This window comes from Rattus rattus, chromosome 6 (assembly GCF_011064425.1).
Source record: "Rattus rattus isolate New Zealand chromosome 6, Rrattus_CSIRO_v1, whole genome shotgun sequence".
NCBI lineage: Eukaryota > Metazoa > Chordata > Mammalia > Rodentia > Muridae > Rattus > Rattus rattus.
The window spans coordinates 147345941-147361462 of NC_046159.1; the positions used below are offsets into that span (position 1 = coordinate 147345941).

At 38.2% G+C, this 15522-nt stretch overlaps 1 protein-coding gene across 1 annotated transcript in view; it reads left to right on the forward strand.

Moving 5' to 3' along the window:
* Positions 1–15522, forward strand: part of Sema3c (semaphorin 3C) — a 160178-nt gene that overhangs the window by 111889 nt on the left and 32767 nt on the right. Inside the window, exon 11 of the mRNA XM_032907057.1 lies at positions 10088–10310. Coding sequence (XP_032762948.1) covers positions 10088–10310 — 223 coding nt within the window. The remainder of the gene's footprint in view (positions 1–10087; positions 10311–15522) is intronic.

Below are 15522 nucleotides of genomic sequence, written 5' to 3' on the forward strand. Positions count from 1 at the left end.
AGCACTGTGATTACCAACAAAATCTCAGTGAAATCCCAAAATGGCTTACTTAAGTATGATAGAGGGTTTTTTTTGTTTTTTTTTTTTTCATTTTAAAGCTCAAACATTGAAATTTTCAGTTGAAGAATAAATTTTAAACACTTGCGCGCACACACAAAAACACTTTTTTTTTTTTTTGACAGTGTTTCACTGAACAGCTTTGGTCAGCATAAATAATCACTAAGTAGACCAGGCTGCTCTGGAACTCACAGAGATCCACCTGCCCCTGCTTCCCAAGATCTGGAATTAAAGGCATGTCCCAACATGCTAAGCCTGATAGTTATATGTGTGTGTTAAAATTTTCATCTCATATAATGATGATCACATGAAATATTAACTTAGAGAAAACTCAATTTAAATGTGCTTTTTTAAACATGTGTCTGCTTAAATTAAATTAATGGGAAAAAATGATTGAGAATTGCTTTTAAATCCTTGTCAAATGAAAAGGCACAACTTTCCAGAGCCTTTGGGGATAAGGTTGCGTGAGTTCTAAAGGGAAATATATGACTGTCAGTGTTTGCATTAAAAGGTTATAATGAACTTGGAGAGATAGCTCAGTTGTTAAGATCACTTCTTGCTCTTACAGAGGACCCAGGTTCGATTCCCAGCACCTATGTGGTGGTTCACAATCATCTCCCACCCCAGTTGCAGTGAATCTAATGCCCTCTTTTGACCTTTGCGTGTACCAAGCATACATGTGATGCTGTACATTGATATAGGTAAAACAGTCACACATAAAATAAAATTAATAAAAACAATTATAAAAATGGGCTAGAAGTAAGTAAGGCTCAGCAGTTATGAGCATTTGCTTTTGCAAAGGCACCAGGTTTGTTTCTCAGCACCTACATGGTGGCTTACAACCATCTGTACCTCCAGTTCCAGGGGCTCAGTGCCCTATTCTGGCCTTCTTAGGGACCAAGCACACTTGTGAGGTAAAAGACTGACCGAGCTCATAAAATGAATAAATCTAATAAAATACCAAATGTATCAAATAACCCACCCTGTGCTTAAAAGTCTTAGAAAAGTAAGACGAAGACAAGATCAAAAGGATTAGGCAGTAGGAGTAAGAAAGATCATGGCAGGTTGGTTTGTTGGTTTGTTTGTTTGAGACGGGGTTTCTCTTTGTAGCCCTGACTATCTTGGACCTCTGTGTACCAGACTGAGCTCCATAGTCACAGGATTAAAATGTGAGTTGCTGCTATCTAGCTTCATGGCAGATATGAATGAGATGTACATGTAAAGAACATGTCCATACAATCAACCAAGTCCATTATAGTCAATAGATACATGAGATCGATTGATTCCTATCTGAGCTAACAAGAAGAAAAGGAAGACTCAAAATGATAAAATTGGAGAGTACTCCAAGGAAATAGACATAACTACTAGAGGATACTGTTATAGCCCAGAAATCTTGATAATCTAGAGGAACTTGATAAATTGTTAAACACATATGACCTGGCAGAGTTAAATCAAGAAAACACAAACAACTTTAACAAGTAACAACACATAAGTAGGCTGAAGGAGCAATAAAAACTCTCCCTAAGAGGAGGACCAGATGTGCTCACTGCTCCATTCTACAAAACTTTTATGGAAGAGCTGACAGGATTACTGAACAAGCTATTAATAATTTTTTTCAAAAGGAAAAAACACTATCAAAATTATTCCATCGAAGTAGTATTCTGTGGAAGGTAAAGCCACATGGAACCGTAACAAAATTAAGTAAAACCTGTGAGCTGCTCTATCTGATGAAACAGATACAGATTCTCTTTTTTTTATCCTTTATTTATTTTTCTCTCATACAATACATCTGAACCACAGTTCCCTTCTGTCCTCTCTTCCCAGTTTCCACCCAACTCAAGTCTTTCCTTCAGGAAAGATCAGGCCTCTAAGAATGTCAACTTAACAAAGCATAACAAGTTACAATGGGAGGGGAGGCCCTGGATCCTGTGGAGATTTGATGCCCCAGAGTAGGGGGATGCTGGAGTGATGGGGCAGGAGAGGGTGGTGGGTGGGGGAGTACTCTCATGGAGGCAAAGGGGAGTGGGGAGAGGGTGGATGTGGGATAGGGGGGTTGTGGAGGGGTAACTGGGAAGTGGCATATCATTTTAGATGTAAATGAATGGAATGATTAATTAAAAAAAATAAAAGACTAGATATAAACTCTCATAGGCTGGATGAGCCAGCACAGTAGGAGGAAAAGGTTCCTAAGAGCAATCAGAGAAACCCCCATTTCCATTAGGAGTCCCACAAAAAGCCCACAAACATCCACAGCATGTATACAGAGGGTCTAACCAGACTTTCTCAGGCTCCATGATTGCTGCTTCAGTCTCTGTGAGTCCCTACGAGCCCTGCTTAGTTGAGTGTGTGGGCCTTGTTCTCCTGGTGTCCTTGACCTGTCTGGCTCCTACAGTCCCTTCTCCCACTCTGCCTTGTGGATACAAATGTTCTTAATAAAAGTCTGAAAATCATATTTAAGATATGCACCTCACTAAGCTTTCTAATGTTGGTTTGCTTTATTTTTACACCACAAGAGAGCATTTTCATACTGTCCAGTCCTTTGTTTTCCGAACGTTTTAAGTTATTCTGTGAAGGTTTTTAAATCATCCACTAAGCTTAAAGGGGTCTATCTCTTGAAAATTAAAAAAAAAAAAAAAATAAATGACTTAATCTGAACATTGGTTTGTGTGTGTGTGTGTGTGTGTGTGTGTGTGTGTGTGTGTCTGTGTGTCTGTGTGTCTGTGTGTCTGTGTGTGGTGTGTGTAGAAGAAACTTTGTGATTACTTTTGAAAATTATTAGAATTGCTATTGATCTTAAAAATACTGCATGTAAAATATTATCATGTCTAACAACTAGCTTGATTACAGAATTTGCAATTCTCTTTGAAAATAGTATCTCCTTGATGTTTACAACTCAAAATAACCTGGGCAGAACACTGACTAACTGCTTCTAAAATGAAGTAAAGCTATCAGTAGATATAGCCATCTCAGAGGCGTTTCAAGTTTGATAGTAGATAAATGCAAAGCTGATCTAGGAGGAGAGAAAGGGAGGAAAAGTTGAGAAAATGTCCTGGGAGTAAAAGCCTCTCTTCGTTTCATTCAAATTACTTCATAGATTTCCAGAAGCCTCACTAAGAACTTATTCCAGGGTGAATTATAATCGTAAAATGACTAGAATGTGACCTAATTAAGTTCATACTTTAATACAGGAAAGTAAGAGGTGACAGTGATCTGGTGTAGTTTCTCCAGTATCTGAACAGAAAGTACAGGAACAACAAACTTGCAAACTCAATAAAACTCCTTGCACCCACCCCCCTCGTGTTACTTAAGTGAAAGCCCCATAAAGAATTAAAAAAATTGAAAAAGAGACACATTTATTAAACCGAGGCCTCAGAATCTCATAAAGAATGTTCAGAAGCTGACTTGTTCCTTCCTCTCTCCCTAGAACTGATTTTATATATTATTTGTTCCCTTTCTCAACCAAAGACATCCCAGCGGTAACTTAAAATTAGCCTTGGTGAGAGTTATTCATGCAGTTGAAATCAGCCTCAGTTCCCACTATGGCTCTTTACCCATGTGGCACCTTAAAAAGCCACTTTGACATGTGTACAGGGCTTTGAGCATCACCCAGAAAACCACTGTCGAAAAGCAACCATTGTGTATACACTGTGGGAAGAGATCAACCCTTCTCCACAAATAAACCAAAGCTAAATTAAAAAATTCTGCTAACAGTCTCATTTTTTAAAGCTCTTAAGAATAAGCATTTTCCTCCATTCTAAAACAGTGTGGAATAAGCCAGGGATTAGTGACACACATCTGGAACAGACTCTGTGCAAAAAGGGAGTAGTCAGTACTTAAGACATGTTTCTATAATGTGGTTTCTTACATCTGGTATTGAGACCACAACAGCTCCTTTAAATCCAGAAATTGTCAGATGAGTGGTCCTTAGGGAATCAAGGGGGCAGGGTGGAGGAATGACCCCAAAACTCCTCCTAGAGAAGTATGCTTCCCTGAAGATCTGGTCACTCCACCCTCAGCCCAGCAAAACAGTATGAAGTCAGCTTCTCAGTTGCCAGTGGCAGCCTCAGCTCAGTGCTTCCTGCTTCTGTAGCCAGGAAGATCTTTAGCCAACTGAACTTGAACAGTCCTTTTCCTTCAGGGTCAAGAATGCTGTCCCTGTCTCTGAAGTCCTCCCAATGAGGGATCAACTGTGACTGCCATTCTTCAGTTCTGCACACAGTAGTCAGGTTGCTGGGTCAACCCCATAAATATCTAACTTTGTTTATAAGTAAAAACACTGGCAGAAATCTTATACCCCCATTCTCATGTTCCCTGTAGGTGCTTCCTTCAAAGCAGGGTGTGTAGCTGTGCTAGCAAACAGCCCAACCAGCAAGCACAAGTTAAGTGCTGGGAAGGCTGCCAATTGTGTCATAATGTTTTTCCATAAGTATCTCAAGTTTGTGGGAGAAACAAGACACCTTTGGTATGTTGCAAAGGACATCCAAAGACTTCAGACTCTCCATGGCTGAGCTAATGCACTACATTATCCTGTTGCTGTGAGGGTGCAGCTTCTGTAGACTCTTTGTATAACCTGTACATCCAGCTGAAGCAGAACCTAACAATGTGCTCATTTTAAACTCCCACTTAGAAAAGTCCCAGAACCATATCCTCCTAAATCCTGGGGACAGTTCCCTAAAGAACACAGCCTGTTTGCTGTTCTACAAGTTTCTTCACTGACCCTGGTAATCATGTTTACCCACAATCCTACATTTGTTTTCTTTTCTTTATTGTTGAGAGTATAGTTTAATTACATTTCTTCCTTCCCTTTACTCCCTTCACGGACTCCCATATACCACAGCTTCTTACTCTCTTTCAAATCCATGCCCTCTTTGTTGTTTTCATACATGTATTTATAAGTGTGTGTGTGTGTGTGTGTGTGTGTGTGTGTGTGTGTGTGTGTGTGTGTGTGTGTGTGTGTGTGTGTGGTAGGTAGGTAGGTAGGTCTCAATTTTCATCTTCTTCCATGTAGGTCTTGGGGATGGAACTCAGGTCATCAAGTCTGGCAGTAAACCTGCTGAGCCCTCAGTGCCCCTATAAATTGATTTTAAAAATACTGACACATTCATGTTTATGACCATTGGTCCTGAATCACATTCTTTCATTCATATCGCATGTATGTCTCCAGTCATTGCTTTATTGTCAAAAAGATATTTTTCTTCTTTATTAGTGTGCCTAGGTCTAGAAAGCCACAATTTCTTGTTCTAATGTTCACTACAGGACTCATGAGATGGCATTTGGAAAAGCATAAATATTCAAAGAATGTGCACATATGCATTACTTTAATACTCTATTGGAACTGATAGACTTCTATCAGAGACCTGAGGAGCAGAACAGGGGAGGATTAGAGGCAGTAGTGCTATGACCACCTGAGTGTAACCTAGGAGTTAGGAATGCAATTGTTAATGCTCTCTTTTGCATGGCAGTCCTTTTGCTTTCAGACTTTCCTTTGGCATTTCATCATTGTCAAAATGTCTCAGAAACTAGTATTTATCTCTGCTTCAAAACAGGATAGAATAACTGGGAAAACAAATACTAAAAGTGTTTAACCAAATTACTTAATGATAATCTGTTTGATAAAACTAACCTACAAAATGAGGGTGTTTTTGATAGCACTTGTAGATTCTATTATCATTTTCTTTTTGTGTCTACATCATTTATACCCTCCGTCCCCCCTGCAAATTCTCCCATACCCCAACCCTTTCAAACTCATGACCTATACTTTAATTATTATTGCTTCTATTATTATTGCACACACAAAAACTTATATATGAAATCTACTTCAGGGGTGACTACATGGGATTGACTAACCTACTAGAGACCAGATCTGAATTCCCTCTCTCAGGAGCTCTTTATCTAGTGGTAGGTCCTTGTGAAGTTCCCCACATTCACTTTGACATGTCACCTAGTGTCCAATATGCAGGGCTTGTTTATGCAAAAATATTGTTGAGATCAAATAGGATCAGCTTTCCTGTCCTGTTTAGGGAATACTCGCTAAAACAGGTATCCTCATCCTCTTACTCTTATAAGTCTATTACCACTTCCATCCTGGGGCTATTCTATCCTTAGATATAAGGGTGTATTTTAGATGTACTAGCTGGGATTGGGCACCATGTAGTCACCTATGCTTTATAATTTGACAAATTATGAGTCCCTGTAATAGTCTTCATCTGTTCAAAAAAAAAAAAAAAAACCTTCATTGGTCAGGGATGATAACTCTACTTATCTGTCGATATAAAGATACAGATTTATAATACCACTAGAAATTCTATTGCTCTAAGAGAATAAGAAAAGTAGGAGGTTCTCCTCTAGAGTCTATGATCCCTCTGGCCACAGACAGTTGGGTAGATGTATAGTACAGTAATGATTTCATTTTAATTTACGGACCCTTAGTTCCAATAGGATAGTTAACATTGGGTTCCTATCAATTATCCTGAACAAAAATCAACTCTGAAAAAGACTCCAGTGTGCAATTGCACTGCTGAAATTTTTTGAAAAAAAAACAAAAACAAAAACATATTATCTCAAGGCTCAAGGTCCCAATGTGTGTACTTAGCTATACAAGAAAGATGATAAAAAAGAACATTATTATACATTAAGTACTTGTTATTATTACATGGAGGAAATGCACCAGAGCAGATAGAGTTTGAGGGGAGGAAGTCAACTTTTTTATCTTTGTCACCATTTCTCCATCTCAGTTTGCCTTGACTACTAATCTTATGGCATGAATCAGAGGAATGATTCATTGTCATAATTGCTTCTTTTCTAAATTTGAAAATGATGTCATACTAGGGAGTCTTATTTCTAAGAGAGGAGTACATCATGCATCCATAGCAATAGCATGAGAAGATGAGTCAATGAGTGTCAAAATGTAAAGATCCCTGATGTGGGGGTTGACAAGATGGCTAAGTGGGAAGAGGAAATTGTCATGCAAACTTTATCATCTGAATTTGACTCCTGGCACCTATATAAAAGTAGAAACAGAGAACTGACTCTGCAAAAATTGTCCTTACAACACACACACACACACACACACACACACACACACACACACACACACACACACCACCACCACCACCACCACCACCACCACCACCACCACAACCACCACCAATATCAACAAAAAGAATGCATGTTACAATAAAAATAATGGTTTTGAAGACTATTGGCTTGTGTTAGCTGTTTAAAGAGCAGGATTTTGACCAACCTTACAAAGTTAATATCTTCATTAAGATCTTCTTCATTTTTAAGTAAAAGTTCTAAGTAGGATATGATACTTTAATAAGGTCATTACATACACATGTACAACAATGAGAAAATGAAGCCAAGAATTTGAAAGAAAGCAAGAAAGGATATAGGATAAAGTCTGGAGGAAAATATAGGGGAAAGAAAGATGCAAAATATATGTAGTTATAGTAAAATCTCAAAGAACAAAAGAAAGATTCATTAAAGGAAATCACAAATCGAACTGGCAACTGGAAATTAAACAAACTGCCCAGTGATGTGTGTTAAGTGTGTAGTTTTTGCAGTGTACCAAGAGTCCCTACAAATGCTTAAGAAGGTGGTTCAATACAGAAAGCTATAATTAGTGGTGTCTTCTACATGTCTGGAGCTGCAGAAATTGCCCTTGCATTGTTCTTTCCATATTTTCATTCAGTGGGCATCATATTGCCCTTTTTCCACTTTGTGTGAAGAATGAGGGCTGAAAACAGCAGAACCCATACTTTGAAGAAGTATGGAACACAACTGTCAGCTAGGAACAACCTCAGCCTAAATTCTTTGTCTGCATTTGGCCTTCATTTTAGGAAATTTAGAAACAGAAGTATTTAAATAGAATTTTTTCTTATACTGAAAACATATTCCCAGATCATGGGACTATTCAGGGACAGGCTGATTTTTATTATTTATTTCATCAACTTTTTCTTTGTTCCTATTGCTTTTTTCTAAAAAGAGAAATTGTGTGTGTGTGTGTGTGTGTGTGTGTGTGTGTGCTTGTGCATGTATATTTGTGTATGTGTGTATATAGGTGTGTGCTGTATCTGCATTTGTGTCTGAGTATATTTGTGTATGTGTATGTCTGTATATGTTGTATGTCTGTGTATATGTGTGTTTATGTATCTGTGGGGGGATATGGGGGGTGTGGATATGGGTGTGTGTGCTTATGTGTATGTGTGTGTCCTATAAAAACTTTTTGGTTAAGTTGATCTTGGTCTAAAACTTCTTGATGATAATAGGTTTGTATTTAAGTTCTGATGACAGATTTGAGTGAATGTTTGCCTCTCCATTCTGATGCAAAGCATCATTGGCTAGTTATAGCTAAGGTTCAACGTGGCACATCTTGCTTGATTTCCAGTGCTGTTCCTCTTTCTTAACTAAATCAGCAGTAAAGATTTGACAGATTTCACATAAAACTCCCCATTTCTGTTAAAATCTAGCATGTTCACCTTATGTTCCTGATAGGAGTAAACAGTTGGTTTTAAGGGTCACTGTCAGCTTTGAATGAGACATAACTTTCTAGTGGGTCACAGTCCTTATAGCATACCACAGTTGCCAAGATACTAAGAACAGCAATTTTGTAGAACCTCCTTAACTATTAAGTAAAAACTACAGCAGAGATATTTTATTTTAATAGAAATATAAAACCCAATTTTGCAACTATTTTATGAAGTATTTAATACATTTAGGCACATGTCCTTTATACATGTTAAAGTATTATACTTGACAATTTGGTTCAAAGGACTTAACACTTGCATACTATTGGTTACTGAGTTTGAACTTCAAGCTTCAGCAGCTCCATTTTACCTGACCGTTTTGGTCTGGGCGAACAATGGAACCTTTTTCCTCTGAAGTTCCTCCAGAACTGTGGAAGCTTTATAGTTGTCCATGTTTTAATGTCATCACTGCTTCCATCACTGCTCCAGAAAGCTAGAGGATTTAATTCTTCCTTTTCTGGAGAGAAGGGAATCTCCCATTTCATCGGGCGCTTATACCAAGATTGGAGGCCCCATCATCTAATGAACTCAACTACATTTATCAAATATCAACTATTGCCAGTTTTGTTATATGACAATTACTAAGTAAAATGTACAGATCTATTTCCAACTAACACAGCTTACAATCCAGGCAACAAGCATGCAACAACGATTAAATCAATCAATATGAGAACAATTTCATAAAGGGTTATGAGGGGAAAATCCAGATAAGGAGACAAAAGAGATGGAGAGGAGCTAGTTTCATATAAGTGGCCATCCTGGAGGAAGCTTGGGTCTAGGCTGGAGTGGAAGTTGTCTACCTAACAAGGTAGACAACTGCAAGTGCCAAGATCTGAAGAGAATTGTGCATGACATTCTGGGATAGCACTAGCTACAACAGCAACCTGGATTCACTGTAGAGAGGAGCTGGCAGGCCATTCTAAGCTGTTGGGGTTTTGCTCTAAAGCCAATGGACATGGTGGAACTCTCTTCCAGAATAAGTTATCAGATCTCATCCCCAACAATGAGCTGAGCTCCAACCTCAAGATCCCTCTAGGGAAGGGAGACCATCAGGAAGGAGACTCTTCTACATCAGAATTCCAATTAAATGTGACAATGGCAATCTAATTTATTTTTATGTGATCATAACACTAGGTTATTTGTACAGGTGTCCTTGCCACCAACAAGCTTCCTGGGACAAAATAGGAAATAGAGCAATGACTGCTGACAGGAGCGAAAAGCTAGAGCATAATCAAAGGCGCATCACCTCTTCTGTACAAACACTCTGGGACAAGGCCACAAAAATCATTCAGTTACCTAAGGAAATGCATGTTATATAGTAACTTTCTACAGATAGTGATTTCTCTGTCTCTAGTTTGAGACTCTTCGTGTTCTTGTCAGCTGATCTTCAATGTATTTCAAACAAGTGAAGTTGACTTTTTAAGTGTTTTGGAAATGATTATTATTAAGAAAAAGGAATGCTTTTTATTAATTTATTTTTTTCCTTATCATTATTTTTTCAGTGCCCAGGAGGGGCTTTTACACCCAATATGAGAACCACCAAGGACTTCCCAGATGATGTTGTCACTTTCATTCGGAACCACCCTCTCATGTACAATTCCATCTACCCCATCCACAGAAGGCCTCTGATCGTCCGCATAGGCACTGACTACAAGTACACAAAGATTGCTGTGGACCGTGTGAATGCTGCTGATGGGCGATACCACGTTCTGTTCCTCGGGACAGGTAGGTGCTTAAGCTCATGCTGTACTGTAAAGGACTGTGCAGTATTTTAGATGAAAAGATAAGGCCAAAATATTGAAACTAAAAGGAGATCAATGTTTCCTTTTGTTTGGCCTATAGCGAGGAATTTAGTCTTCCCCTGCCACGTTTTCTACAACTATAAATGGACGTATTAAAATGAGTTACTTATGAGGCTGTGAGGAACAACTGCAGTTCATATATTCAAAGCCTTCAGAATAGTTCCTCAGCCACAGTAAAGTGAAAATAGATAAAAGAGTTAAAGTAGGGAACAGAAGGAAGTTTTAAATATGAAGAGTTCTTCTGAAGGGAGCAGAATCCATGACTTCTCAATCAAGACTTGGAGTCATTTTTCCAGCGTGATAATGATAGACAAGACATTCTTGGTAACCTTGGTAAGCAGTCTGAAGTATAGACAAGTGTATAATATTTGGAAAATATTATAGACATTTGGAAAATATTATGGTTACTGTGTTAATAGAGCCAGCATCCTAAATTTTCAATTTCTTTTAAGAGAAATTCAACAAAAATAGTCTGATTTACAAAAACTTTCCTTCCTGGGGATGATGAGTTGTAAGTGTTTTATAGCATGAGTTCTCACAGTGTGGTCCTCAGACTAGCAAGATCAATATCACCCAGACCTTGTTAGAAGTACATCTGTGGGCCGTCCGCCAAGAATGGCAGATAGGAAACCCAGCCATCTGTGCTTTTGCAAGCCCTTCTGGTGTTTCTAACGCACACTCTGTTTGTAAAGCACTAGAAAGGAGAAAGGAGCCTTCGCCTGATGGGCAGAGAATATTACCAATTCCATGCCTGCCTGATTTCATTTACACAAAGTCTCCGAGGTTCCTCCATATTGTCCAAGCAGCAGATCTCACACACTTAATGCCCTGGAGGCAGCAATACAGATCCCATCAGTTGTCTTTGTAGAATGTAAAAACAACTCCATGAAGTACGCAGTGTGTCTTCTAATTAAGGAAACAGCAAAGCAGGCCTGTGAAAGACATCGTAAAATGTGGTGGTGGTGGAAGATGTAGTCTGAATCGTAGGAGTCCTGCTCAGATTTCAACCAGCTTCAAAAATGTGGTAACTTTTTCTTGGCTAAATCAAAAAATTTCAGCCTGCTTTTCTTATGAAGTTCTTATTTTATCCCTTCTTATAACTGAAACCCTGGATCTGAATCTTCCATTCACACATAATTTGTGTTTGAAATCTGAGACCGAGAATCTTCTAAAATGTGTTCTTTGGCACGTTTAGAAGAATCTGGAAGACTGCTGGTCCTGCTTTGCTTCTGTGGCTTCTGACGCATCAAATCCTTCCTTCCTAATCTAATCATTCCTTATCTCTCATCTATCCTGCCATCTCTAGGACCTTTACGGTCAATCATAATCTCGATCCCTAGATCCTTTCATTGTATCCTACACCAATTTTGGCTTAGGAAGCTTCTTCCCAAACACAAAGTCCTAGTGAGTTTTCACCCTATTGCCAATGCTATTTCACTGCAGACTTCTTGAATGTTCTCATGCTATAACCACTAAAATATCTTGCATTTCATAGTCTTTCCTTGTCTGTTGCTTCATCCATGGGGCATACAATTCTTGTCCTCATTCTTCTTGTACATTGCTACATCTGGAGGTTCTTTCCATGTCTTCTTATTCCTATATATTCTTTAACCACCCTTAATTATGTATTGTGAGCAAACGAATTTTAAATGTGTGTCTTTAATCCTTGGCAAACCAATGGGTGAATGAACATTTAAAATACTGTGGTGTGAACTCAATTTATAGGCTTCCAAGACTTTCTAAGTAATGCCTGATACACTTTTGATATTGCATTCTCAAGCGCACATTGTTCTCATGGTTTGATCTCTTTGTAACCTATTATTTCTCTATTGGCATATCACAGGCTTTTGCTAACCCAGTAAGTATTTGTCAGGCTGAATTTAAAGTGTGAGTATGTCCACTGTCACCCAGGCAATAAAATGAATTCGTACAAAATCTTCACTTGCATATACATATGTTCTCATATATGATTCCTAAATTAATACAAAGAGTTCTCTTTAGAACAACAAAATATTCAAGATGGGGTTTTCATGAAAAATACAAAAAAAAAATATATTTCTTGTAAGACAGTGGCATTTTAGAGTCCCACTTCTCTCTGTGTCTGTTAATTGGATGATTGCTTCTTTTGAAAACTATTTAGAAGGTGAATGTTGAGTCAACCAATGTGGGATCACTTTCTTGTGAAAATCGACAGACTAAATGTAGATTTCATGGGTGGAATTTCCAAGTCTTTTAAAACTGCTCAGCGATGTTTGTTTAAATAGAAGACAGTGAGCAGCGTTCTGCAAGGATGCTTTGGCTTTCCTTCTACATAAGTCAAAGACTTTTTATGTGTGTATTTAAACACGTGTGTCATTTCAAAAACTGTGTTTAGGCATATGCCTTTAATTGTAGGAGAGGCTTCCCTAATGATTGCTTACAAAGCCTCTTGGGAACTCTGTCCAAGTTGGAGAGTGCATGTTGCGGCAAGGCCTCTGCCCACAGCAGCGTTCTGGAAAGGTGGTCACTGGTTTAACCAGTGACCATTACTTATGTTGTCTGGGCCAGAGTACACTGTAATGTTTGAACAAATGTTTCAACATTCATAAAGCTGGAATATATAGTACAATGATATGGAATGACATTTCTTTGAACAAGATTTCTTTGTGTATAGCATCATCAAAGAACCAGTTAACCTTTTCTGAAATAGCTTTTGAGAAAATCATTTAATCATTTTGTCCTAAGCATAACTAGTTCTTTATGTAAGTGGGGGGGTGTAGTCAAGTTTTTCAGATTTTGCCAATCTTTTAAGTACAGGGGAGTGTTTCCATTGTCATGAATAGAGATAGCACACCAATTATGATGACAGTAAAGAAAGCCATTATCATGGCTTTCCTTATACTCCACTATCATTAGACCTTCGGGGGGATTCGATGAAAAGTGTTCATTGTCATGAAAGTTTCCATAGAGAAAACCAATGTGACAGGTCATTGGTGTTCAAGTAGGATATTATGTAATTATGTAAGTGTACCCAGTATGAGTATTATGAATGACAATGTAGACCACAGAACCTCCAGTTTGGTCGTATGAGCTCAAACTCTGATTATTATATAACTCATTATCATTATAGAATTGAGCTGAGTCTCAGATGCTGATAATTACACTTCATCCTCAGAATGCAAAAGTAAATTATCAGGCTGAAAAGGTATCTCATCAGTTAAAGGCTATGGCTCGTGACCCAGTATACAAAAAATAAAATAAAATTTTTCTTTGTGTGTCCTGAGGTCATTGCAAAAAATAATTAAATGAAAGAAGAGAAGAGTGACAGGGATGGTAGGAGGAGAATAAGCATGGTTGGAGAGAGGTTACAGAATGTGAAGCCTCTAGAAATTCCTTGGCCTTCTACAGAAAAGAGATGGTTTCCCCTTCTTTGGGTTGATAAACATAGAATTTTCATAAAATTAAACTTTAAAAATGTATTTCTAAAACCTGGAGACTATATAGGAATTTGTGTTTTCCCCAAATAAAAGTTCTTTTATGTTGAATTATATTGTATGCTATTTTAGTAAAATTTAAGTTGAGTATACTTAATTATTCTCTTAAAATTTCTGCTAATAACTTTTAAAAAATTTAGTGTGTGTGTGTGTATGTGTGTGTGTGTGTGTGTGTGTGTGTGTGTGTGTGTGTGTAAGTAAAATCAACTATTTATTTTGTTCCTTAATACTCAATTTCCTTTTTTAAAAATGGTACTCTTTAGGAAGGTTGGTAAATGCTATCATGGGATTAATACTTCTCCTTTAACTTTGTCACTTATCACTAGCATCCAAGCCACTGGCCCAGAACAGACTATTACACAGTTAAGAGATTTTAGTCTGTTTTCCTTTTGCTTCTGGAGTTATGAAAATATTTAAGTGTCTGGGTCAGGTTCAGACACCTTCTATCAAGTTTCAGTTCTTAGCACTACATGTGAATCAGGATGCAATCTTTAATGAAAGAGTTAGTGTTCTTGTGAATGGTGTCAAAGATTTAGAATGATTTAATAATAGCATTGGGGATTTTTAGGGTCAGATCAGTGTGCGTAGTTCTCTACCACAACTCCTATAAGGAATATACCATTTCATGCTTCTTGTTAGCTTCCGTTTAACTGGATGAGTACTGAGTTGGAATGCGGGCTCCAGGAAGTCTTCCCAGTATGCAGTTTTGAAGTATGTGCCACATGTGTGAGCAGAGCCTGAAAATGCCTACCTGGCAACACCACAGAATAACTGCTTTCTTTAAAACTAGAGGTATTGGCAGGCCCTCCTCTTGAAATGGCATACTGAATGAGCTGTTGTGCCAGGAAGGCTGAGTTTTCGAGAACTCTCTAAAAAACTCATGTAAAATTTGATAGCTGTAGAAATGTGTTTGAGTTTGGAAAAGCCTACCATCATTTGAGGACTACACATGAAAATACTCCAAAAATGATATACACATTTCTTGGTCATTTTGGAGCAGAGAACAAGTCTCTTTAAAATCAGTGGGGTTTTATAACAATGTGGGTCACTGCTTGTCAGGACAAAATTTAAAAACTTGTGAGAGTTTAATATTGGTTCAACAGGGATCTTCACAGCAGTACTGATGGCCCCCTCAGAAGGATGACTAACTTTGAGGGGGGTGATAATTCATGATGCTTTATCATGTAAAGGTGTAGCAGAGAAGGGAAGGCTGAAAAGAAGTAAAAAATGAAGATAGTCACACACCCATCCTTTGTACAAAGACAGATGATGCTCTCCCAGGAACTATGCCTTGTAGAATGAGGAGCTGGCTAATGGGTGTCAGTCTTACTATGCAATCTGACAACTTGAGTGTGAATCCACAGAACCTGCTGAAAAGTCAGAGGCAATAGCATATCATTTTTAATCCCAGCATATGGTGGCAAGATACGAGGTAGAGACAGGACACCCAGTGGAAGTCTGAAAGCCCAGCATATCCAGCAGTGAACAACAGAATGTCTAAAGAAGATGGTTTTGCTTATTGATGGACCTCCAGATAGTAATCAGGTCATACTTGAAAGCATTCACACATGTACATAAAGGCCCACATGCATGCATACAAACACATGTCATACATACACACACAAGAAATCTATTTAAGACAATAGATTGTGCTATAAAATG